The 9,550-nt window shown below is 38.4% G+C and overlaps 1 protein-coding gene and 1 long non-coding RNA gene across 4 annotated transcripts; both read right to left on the reverse strand.

The window, feature by feature from the left end:
• Positions 1 to 165: 165 nt before the first annotated feature.
• LOC145239145 (deoxycytidine kinase 2-like) lies at positions 166 to 2,822 on the reverse strand. Of its 2 annotated transcripts, none has more exons than XM_080102427.1 (7): positions 2,482 to 2,822; positions 2,075 to 2,181; positions 1,628 to 1,827; positions 1,017 to 1,161; positions 834 to 949; positions 570 to 666; positions 166 to 499 (listed from the first exon to the last, which is right to left on the reverse strand). In XM_080102427.1, the coding sequence occupies exons 1-7, from the start codon at positions 2,654 to 2,656 to the stop codon at positions 389 to 391; spliced, it is 951 nt and encodes a 316-aa protein (XP_079958553.1). In that variant the 5' UTR covers positions 2,657 to 2,822; the 3' UTR covers positions 166 to 388. The 2 variants fall into 2 exon arrangements, with proteins under 2 accessions (XP_079958553.1, XP_079958554.1); XM_080102428.1 differs by lacking the exon at positions 1,628 to 1,827 and adding an exon at positions 1,308 to 1,495 and having other exon boundaries at positions 2,482 to 2,790.
• A 401-nt stretch (positions 2,823 to 3,223) lies between these two features.
• Positions 3,224 to 5,079, reverse strand: LOC145238457 (uncharacterized). 2 transcript variants are annotated; one of them, XR_013862121.1, is made up of 4 exons: positions 4,980 to 5,079; positions 3,784 to 3,883; positions 3,603 to 3,719; positions 3,224 to 3,532 (listed from the first exon to the last, which is right to left on the reverse strand). It is a non-coding gene; the product is annotated as an uncharacterized LOC145238457 (long non-coding RNA). The 2 variants fall into 2 exon arrangements; XR_013862122.1 differs by having other exon boundaries at positions 4,970 to 5,079.
• Between the last annotated feature and the right edge of the window lie 4,471 nt (positions 5,080 to 9,550).

A 9,550-nucleotide genomic window follows, 5' to 3' on the forward strand; every position in this document is an offset into this window, starting at 1 on the left:
CAGCAAATGTCAAACATTGAAAAGTTGTTATTTTTTACCCAATGGCAACCCTACATATCTAAGTACTAAGATTAGGCAAAACCCAGTTGGAGTCTGCCCTAATAATATCTGATGTAGCAACCCTACCACAATGCCCAATTGAGACCTTGATTAGACACACTTGGCTTAAAAAGTCTTTAAAATTGTTTTTATTGAAAACAAGGTAATGAATTCAAGTATTGGCAGTGATGTGTGTAGATATCTGCCAATGAAATATGATTCACAACACAAATAAAAAAATGCAACCAACTATGGTAAAATCAACTAAAACGGACACATTGCTTCGGTAAGGGGTTTCACTTTCTGAAGCAGTGTTGCTGGAACTCTTATGGCGTCAGTTACAATTGAATCAGTATTCTATATCAGAGCCAGATGTGTCGGCAATACTGTCCAGGGAGCTGTTAGTGGAGTCAATGCCAGAGTCGCATACCGATGTGTCACCTTTGACGAACTTCCTTACCTGTAAATACAAGTATTATTATTACTGCACTAAAAGCAATGGTAGGTTAAGTTAAGTTTTAAGCACTCACACTCTGCATCATTTTCTCCTGATTCGGCTTGTCGTCAATAAACTCTTCGTTGCAGTCAATAATGAATATGGGAACATCTTGCAAAGTTTGATCCACACTGTAAAAGATTTTAAGATTTTTTTAGTCAGTGTGACTTGCACAAGCCAATGTATTAGTGCAAAACATTACTATGTTTCAACAGTTGCTACTGTCATCGTCTGGTAAAATGTTTCACACTAATATCTTCTTGCGGAGAATATTTAAAAATGTGAAATGGAAACTTACACGACTTCGTTGCGATATAACCAGGATTCATGCTTTTCATGCAAACATTTGAGGTAGTCAAGGGTTACACCACTCTCTTCAGGCCTTCCTCTTTTCTGCATTCTCTGGTAGCAAATCTAAACAAGTTTTGTATTGTAAGAAACTTTATTCCATTGCATCAGTTTACAGCCTTAGTTTACCAACCTCCGGTTCTGCTCGCAAGTAAATGATGCCGTCCAAGCGGAGTTCACCCAGTGCATGCAACAAGTAAGTGCTCCAGTCCTGGTATATGTTCCACTCAGTTTCTGACATCACACCACTTTCAAAGCAGTTCTTGGCAAAGATGTATCTGTTCACACAAGTGTAAAACAAGTTAAACACAATTTTGTTCATAATGTTTTGCGACACGCTTTATCAATCGAACATTTTGACAGTTATTTCTGTTATTGTTACCAATAGAAAATCAGTCCTGACTGAACAAGGCAATTTACTTACCTACTGCTATATACAGATCTTTCAAAAAATTGCACAGGACTTCTAGATGCATATTGTTTCTTGGAATGTTTGCAAACGTCTTTCATTCGTGACACAAATGTGTAGGACTCAAAAGTGTAAGCCCATCTTTTGGGGTCAGAGTAAAAAGTGTTCAATAAATTCTCACCATGCTTTTGGGATGCCGTTAACTGAAAAACATTATCTTACTTGATAAAACCATGCATTTACAGTTTTCAATTATGAGCCTTGTGCAATTTTTTGAAAGATCCTGCAGTCGCGAAGAAATGGCCAACAACAAAGTGTTTAACTTGATAACCTACCGGTCTGACTGCAGTGATCTCTCAAAAAACTGCACAGGATTTTTTGCTTCACATAATGCGTCAGGTAAAGGGTTTCTCTGTAGTCGCATGCGACTCAGCAAAGCATACGATTGAAAGGTATATGACCACCTCTTGATGTCGTCATAAAACATTTGCAAAAGATTTCCACCACTTTTTTGAGACAAGGTTACTTCACTGCCCTGTTACAAGAAAACTAAACATTGTGTTGGTCTTATCATTATGGTTTTGAGAAGTTGTCCCAATTTCTGCCTTAAATTTACTCTCTGATAAAATAAACTTTATCCCAGCAATTTAGTATGATGTCTAGACGTTTGATTAATTATCAGACTAATTTTTAAATCAAACCGTTTCAATCAGAAAGTTTTTACCCAGGCACTTTTCTGAAACACTCACATACAAATAATGACAGCCATAACATCATTATACCTCTTCATCATTGCTGATATTGGTCCATCTTGCCACTGGCTCCGGAACCACCATCCATTCAGGAGACTCGGCTTCTAGAAGTCTGATGAAAGAAGATTTCCCAGTTGCTGAAAATGTGGAATTTTGTTTAAAACTCGGCACTTGACCATAACTTTGTTAGAAGAGCAAACATTATTATATCTCTATAAAGGCAAAAGTAGTTTCAATTTATTTAAAATTTTGCACAAATTAAAACAGATGTTTTAAATTCGGCGCCAAAAATACTACACATAAAATCATACGTTAATTGGTTGTTAGGAGCGTTCACATTTTTGAAAGCTAATTAAAAAAGGTGTTTAAAACTATTTAAAAATGCAACAGTGATCTAACGACCAGATAAGGTTGAAATATTAAACATAAAAACGTACCAATATTTCCTTCCACGGCGATTTTCTTTGGCCTAGCGGCGGGGGTCGAACGAGCACGTTTCAGAGTTGGCATTTCCATCATTGACTGTAAATTGCTTTTAGCACTAACTAACCTTCCGACGATAGCGTTTTTGACCAGCAACTGACTCATGGAACCGCCAACATGGGCCAACATCGATAACTGTTCGCGCCTTCAGTTAGTGCGGCGCCAAAAACAAAGTTTCCCGCAAAGTCATTTGAAATCGGAGCCCAGCTGTTAGAATCCTCGCGATATCATTGGCTGGCCGCAATAATTTGTTTCAGACAAAATTCACTTTTTTTACTGGTTACGCACGAGTGCACAGGGCAGATGCCGGCGGTAAAATTAATCAAGCGTATAAATCTCACAGGGATTCATAAATTATTAATGAATCCTAAAGTTTTGTATCACACCTTTAAAAATGACCAATTTTTGCGTTAAAATAGCCCTTATTTAGTGAAGAAGGGCTATTTTAACGCAAAACCCAACCCACCAAAGTTTATCTGTTTACTGAAGAAATGTTTTTAGATTAATAAAAAAAAAATGTAGACCTCTATATACAGATCTAAGCAGTCAGTCAAAACCATTTCTTTTAATTCTGTTGACAGTTTAAACTGAAAATTCAATAACTTTCTTTCTCTAGTTTTTTTACGACCGTTAGAAACTGCTATTTTTGAAACATGAAAATTTGGTTTATAGGCGAAGTAATGGTTTAGTTTGGTACGCATTAAGATAGCTGGTTTATTGAAATGAAGCAAGATAATGGCACAGAAACAGAACAATAAAAAGTTCAGGAAACATCGTTCTAAAAAATAAGGTCTTTTCACTCGTAAGGTAATAGCCTAGGTCGTTCTTGAATACAACAAGACAATACAAATGCTTGAAAACAATACATAACAAAACACTTTTAATCCTTGTTTGTCAAACTTTCATCCAGTATCGTCTGCTTCCAATACAACGAGCCAAAAACAATTAGCGCAAAAACTATGTTGTTGGACATTGTCAGAATAGAATGTGATGATTTCTGTTCAGCTGGAAATAAAAAAGAAATATTTCATCTGCATAAAACACACAATTAAACATTTGCTGTTGTTCCACTTACCAAGTGCTATCATCAGAAATCCGTAACCGATGAAGAAGATTAACGATGCAAGTAACACTAATGATGCTACCAGAAGTTTTAATGAAAGGAAGTTTTCTTTTGGACGGCATGAAGCCCCTGTTCGGGAAAAATACCTTTATTTGCCGTAAACCAAGGGTATTTAACTAACTTTTATGCTTGCCTGTTTTCAAAGCGGAAGTTGTCATTTTTTGTCACTTGTAAGAACTTGTTCAGCTGTTGCTTCGTTTTGCTGCTAGACAAACTAGTATCATGCTTATCTCCTGCAAAGTAAATCCATTACACTTTTTTTCTCCAGCTTCAAGGCATATGCCTGTAATGTTAATGAGCAAATTTTGCGAATACGCCGATGAGGTAAGTCTGATGATATTGGTTATATACATGATCGAAATACGTTTAAGCATGACGAAAAGCAACAGTAACATGCCGAACACGTGGTTCACTCGTGGACACCGACATGAACGCAAGTGGCATTTACAACTTTCAAGCATGTAACGGCAAATACAGGATGAGTTTTGGCCCGTGCACTCATTGGAACTTGTAGCTTGGTTTACGACAAATAAAGAGCTCCTTAGAAATAACATACTCCAGCCCCGTATGTTATGCACAATCTCTATATGTTAAGTGCGTTGCTCACTTGGGATTAAATATCTTCTTCTAATCTAAAGAGAGTGACATGCGGTGTTTGACCAAACCCAAGCATTTTTTTTCGACTTTGACTGGAAACAAACGTCACTAATGTATCACTAAAGATGTAACATTGGAATTGGTTCGCAATGATGTTAAAGCAAGGACAAAATCGAAGTTAAAATCCCTTTGTACATTAGTACGGTCTTTAAAACGGAGCACTAAACTTTACGACGAGATTCGAAGTAAAAAAGCGGTTCTTTAACTGATCATGTGCCAAACACGAGACGACTGCGTGGTAAACCGTGGTATTTCCACAGCGTGTTGTGTTAAACAAGTAGCACTGAGCGCTGAAGTTTGAAGGAAGAGCCCTTTTTACATACTTGGATGTGTGCAACTGTCCATGTTTAAATGTGTAGTGGATTCGAAATATATATTTTTGGCCGCCACTAAATATCCAGCAATACCACTGTCTAGCTACTACTTTTCTCTTGACGTATTAACGTTGTGTCGTTTACTTCAAGAGCTATAATTGCCAAACTTCGAACTAATAGTGAAAGTATGTGTCTTTCAAATCGAACTATCCTAAAATTTCATCCTTTCCGTTCTAACGACGCCATCAAATGTGATTTGTGGTTCGACGAATGACACACTTTATTTGTTTAGCTCGCGTTGCCTTGAAGTTTACGACTGGCCGGAAACATAGAGCTCTGAATACACACCTATACGAACCTTCTATTTCTTGCCTTTCGACGTCTTATTCGGGGCGTCTTCGTCAGGGTAATAACACACTACCCAACACAATCGTTTTAATAACACCACACAGGGTGATAGCAGACGGGAAACTGGCACAAACACAGTGCTAGAACCCTAATTAAAACTTCAGTTTAGAAGTGTGAAATATAAAGTTCTTGTTTTTGTTGGACTGCTTTTTGAACGTTAGCAGAAATGTATTATATTTTATATTTGCTGTTGTAGTTTGAAGTCCACATGCACAAACTACCTAAAGGTTCGAAATCCGAAACCAACGCTGTCCTTTGTGAAAGGTTATGTTAACACTACCCGGTCATTGTACCACAAGCTCATGGCGTGCCCACCTTCAATAAACCACAGTGTTTGGTTAGTGGTCGGCTCGTGTTACAGTTTGCCTGCTTGCTGATTAGGGAATGGGGCCCAGAAAATTTAGAAGTGCAGAAAATCTACTTAATATTTTGCCGATTTATAAACAAATTCTTAGCAATCAATTGACTTGACAAATGTTCTATTAGTATCTCTCAAAGTGTTGCAGAAATTTTTCAATAATGTCGTAGTATCTCAAATGTCGCAACTCAGCAGATCGGTTGCTATGGTCACGGAACGAAGAAAATGCCTTCACGATTGCGTAACTCAACCTTTTCAGGAGTCCAAAGACCGATTTCAATCATGCAGATGCGGCCATTTTGTGCATGAAACACTAATTACGGCTACCAGGCTGTGAACCGTTGACGCCAGTTGTTGACAGGGCGTGACTTGGTCGGTAACGCCCACAACGCTGTCAGCCAATCAGAAACAGGAGAAGTTGTAGCTTCACAGTTGATCACTTACATTCAACTGGACATTGATTTACTGCTCGCAGAAAAAAAGCAGGACGCACGAAATGATACGTCTGCTGTTCACACAACGGTTTCTCATAAAAATATTTCAATCTACGAGGGTAACTAGGTCAGTGGCGCAGAGCATTTTATCTGTAAGTAAGCGCACCACATTTCCCTATATTAACCAACAGTTCCATTGAGAGAAAAAAACCAACAAGATATTTTAAATGAGTTCAGACATCCAAAGTTCTCAGACTTGGTAAACAATTAGACCAAAGGTGAAAAAAATCGTTTGTGTTTATTGCTTTTAAAAACATAAATTTACTTTTGCACGACAAATTTTTCGCTGCTGTCAATTTTCAAGTACGGACTTAAAAACGTTTGCATTTTGTTACCTGTCATTAAATAAAATAACTCTTTACCTTACAGGTTCTTTACCCAACAGGCTGCTACCATAAAAGTTGATTGTTCTCTGCGTTTGCTTTCGCATTAAATTCGTTTGACATGAAATAGTTTTGTAAAAACTAACCTGTCATGGAGTTTATGTGTGGTGAATATTCATTTTATTGAAGACGTTTAAAGGCGGATTGTCAGCATCCAGTTGCATGTGTTAAAGCTGGTTTTAAGTTATGCGTTCAGAGTGTGGGTTTTTGTTGCAAAAATCGTGACAAAATACTTAACTGGAAACAGAATTGTATTCCAGGCCTGGTTTTTCATGCCAGAATTATAACAGGCTTGATTCGGGCTTGCCAGTTCAAACAAATATGATTTGAACTGGGGTTGGAGCTTGTGCTTTCGCTTTCGGCCACAGCAGCTTTACCAAACCTGCAGGATTTGTAAATTTGTAGTGTATAGTGTATAAAACGAACAACATGATGCAGCATGAATAACCCCCCAAAAAGAACATCAGACATCCGCACTAACCAACTTTCGTGCAGCTCCAGTGCAATCTATATGGGTCGCGTGTCGCAAGCTTGGCCTCACACCCGGCACTCGTTATTCACGTGATGGTTTCACACCGACAAGTTGGGACTGATTCTTGGCCAAATGTTTGCCCACCACGCCCTCGGTTGATGCCACCCAGTGTTAGACTTGTCTTTTTCATGCTTTGGCCACGCGGTTTCTGCGTGAGGAGGTGCGGCGTGGGTGTGTACCCGCCCTGTACCCGCCCCTTTTCTGCGTGAGGGGACATTTCTGGCGTTTTTGTCGGAATAATGAAACACTACCCTACACAATTGTTTTTATAACCCCACACAAGGTGATAACAAGGAAAAAACCTACTATTAGGTTCCGGGTAAGATATAAGCATATAAAATTCAATTGAACTAGAATAGAACTTAGTTTTAGATGTAAAATTTTTAAAAACTTACATCCTAAACCAACCCCTCTTCAACTGCTAAATAAATAATTCAGCTTTTTGCGCCACCTGTGGAAAATTAGCTAAATGTAGGTCTCCAGTGAATGGTGTTAGTTAGTATAGGCCTACCATACGTCCTCTTTTTGGAGGACATATCCTCCTTTTTGATAAAAACCAAGTTGTCCTCCGAGGACAAGAAAAGGTGCCCAAATGTCCTCCTTTTCAACGAATTTCTGATTTACCAACCCGTAAGTGACAATTATGCCTTTGAAAACATTAATCTTCAGCTTATTTTTTGAGAATACAGGTGGATTTTACATTTTTTTGAAAAAAATCAAGGTTATTTTTGTGTGGTGATGTGATTAACGTTAAACTTTATCCGAATTATAATTCAATACCTTTTAATTCTTTTTATTTTTTTATTTTTTTTTTGGGGGGGGGGGTATTTTTCATGTTCGCTTCAACAATTTGTCCTCCTTTTTTGGGGATGGAAATATGGTAGCCCTATGTTAGTAGCTCTATACCGATAACAGGCGGGAAACTGGCACAAACACAGTGCTAGAACGTTAATTAAACTTTAGGTTAGAAGTGTGAAACATAAAGTTCTTGTTTTTGTTGGACTGCTTTTTGAACGTCAGCAGAAATGTATTATTTTTTTACATTTGCCTTTGCAGTTAAAAACCAACACTGTCTTTTGTGAAAGGTTATGTTAACACCACCGTGTCATTGTACCACAAGCTCATGGCGTGCCCACCTTCAGAAACCACAGTGTTTGGTTAGTGGTCGACTCGTGCTGCAGTCAGCTTCCTTGCTGATAGGGGGCGGAGGTCAAACAAAGGTTTGCTGTGCCGAAAGTCGTTCGCTATATAGTGACCTCAATTGTCAACACAAAAATCTCATTCCCGTACAATTGGCGATTGCAGTTTTATTAATTTAGAAGTGCAGAAAATCAACTTAATATTTTGCCGATTTATAAACAAATTCTTAGCAATCAATTGACTTGACAAATGTTCTATTAGTATCTCTCAAAGTGTTGCAGAAATTTTTCAATAATGTCGTAGTATCTCAAATGTCGCAACTCTGATCGGTTGCTATGGTCACGGAACGAAGAAAATGCCTTCACGATTGCGTAACTCAACCTTTTCAGGAGTCCAAAGACCGATTTCAAATCATGCAGATGCGGCCATTTTGTGCATGAAACACTAATTACGGCTACCAGGCTGTGAACCGTTGACGCCAGTTGTTGACAGGGCGTGACTTGGTCGGTAACGCCCACAACGCTGTTGCGGGGGCGAGGGTGCGCGTCCGTGCTCGCGTGTTATTGTTTGCTTGAAAGCTTGATACTTCTTCTGCTTCTCGTGGCTCGTATCGGTCGTCTGCAGTAGCGAGTAAGTTCATTATTACGATTCTCAACGCTTGCTGCATAGAGCCGACATGATCCACAAAAGATCAATTTAGTTCTTGTCTTTTATTCTGGTTACGCAACACACATCAAGTCTCATTTATCTCAAGGAAAGGATACGATGGAAAGAGAGAGATCAACGATAAAACATTGTCTTTTAAACTGATACTCGTTTTTCGTGCGATCATTCCAGAACAGTGCCTTCTTTTACTCACATCAGTTATTAGTTTGTTTTAAGTTAAACGCTTGCAAAGATTTGCAGCACTGCAATGGATTGCACAACTATTTCAAAACACCCGGTTTACGCAACAGCCTGTCTTATGGTCAGGCTGTTGGAAAATATCAGGAAGACGGGAACATGTAACAACGACACTGAATATGTGTTTCAACAGTTACTGAATCGTGAGAACACATGGAACAGTAAAGTTACACCGCTCGATACCATATGTCGCAAAAGCAGCATATACATTCCATGGAACGAAAAGTCATGGTTGCAAAGTTAAAATTTTTCATTACTTAATGCTTAGCCAAACCAAAGTGCCAAAATGATGGCTTAAAAGCTACACTGTCAACCAATCAGAAACAGGAGAAGTTGCAGCTTCACAGTTGATCACTTACATTCAACTGGACATTGATTTACTGCTCGCAGAAAAAAAGCAGGACGCACGAAATGATACGTACGTCTGCTGTTCACACAACGGTTTCTCATAAAAATATTTCAATCTACGAGGGTAACTAGGTCAGTGGCGCAGAGCATTTTATCTGTAAGTAAGCGCACCACATTTCCCTATATTAACCAACAGTTCCATTGAGAGAAAAAAACCAACAAGATATTTTAAATGAGTTCAGACATCCAAAGTTCTCAGACTTGGTAAACAATTAGACCAAAGGTGAAAAAAATCGTTTGTGTTTATTGCTTTTAAAAACATAAATTTACTTTTGCACGACAAATTTTTCGCTGCTGTCAATT

The sequence above is a fragment of the Phallusia mammillata genome, chromosome 7 (assembly GCF_965637545.1).
Source record: "Phallusia mammillata chromosome 7, kaPhaMamm4.hap1.1, whole genome shotgun sequence".
In the NCBI taxonomy this organism is placed as follows: Eukaryota; Metazoa; Chordata; class Ascidiacea; order Phlebobranchia; family Ascidiidae; genus Phallusia; species Phallusia mammillata.

Bases quoted from the DNA above. Each gene is read 5' to 3' on its own strand.
- LOC145239145 (XM_080102427.1), bottom strand. From the start codon at position 2,656: ATGTTGGCCCATGTTGGCGGTTCCATGAGTCAGTTGCTGGTCAAAAAC. The intron at 1,828-2,074 runs GTATAATGATGT...TTCTTGTAACAG, and splicing joins ATATCAGCAATGATGAAGAG to GGCAGTGAAGTAACCTTGTC. The intron at 667-833 runs GTAAGTTTCCAT...AATCTTTTACAG, and splicing joins TTATATCGCAACGAAGTCGT to TGTGGATCAAACTTTGCAAG.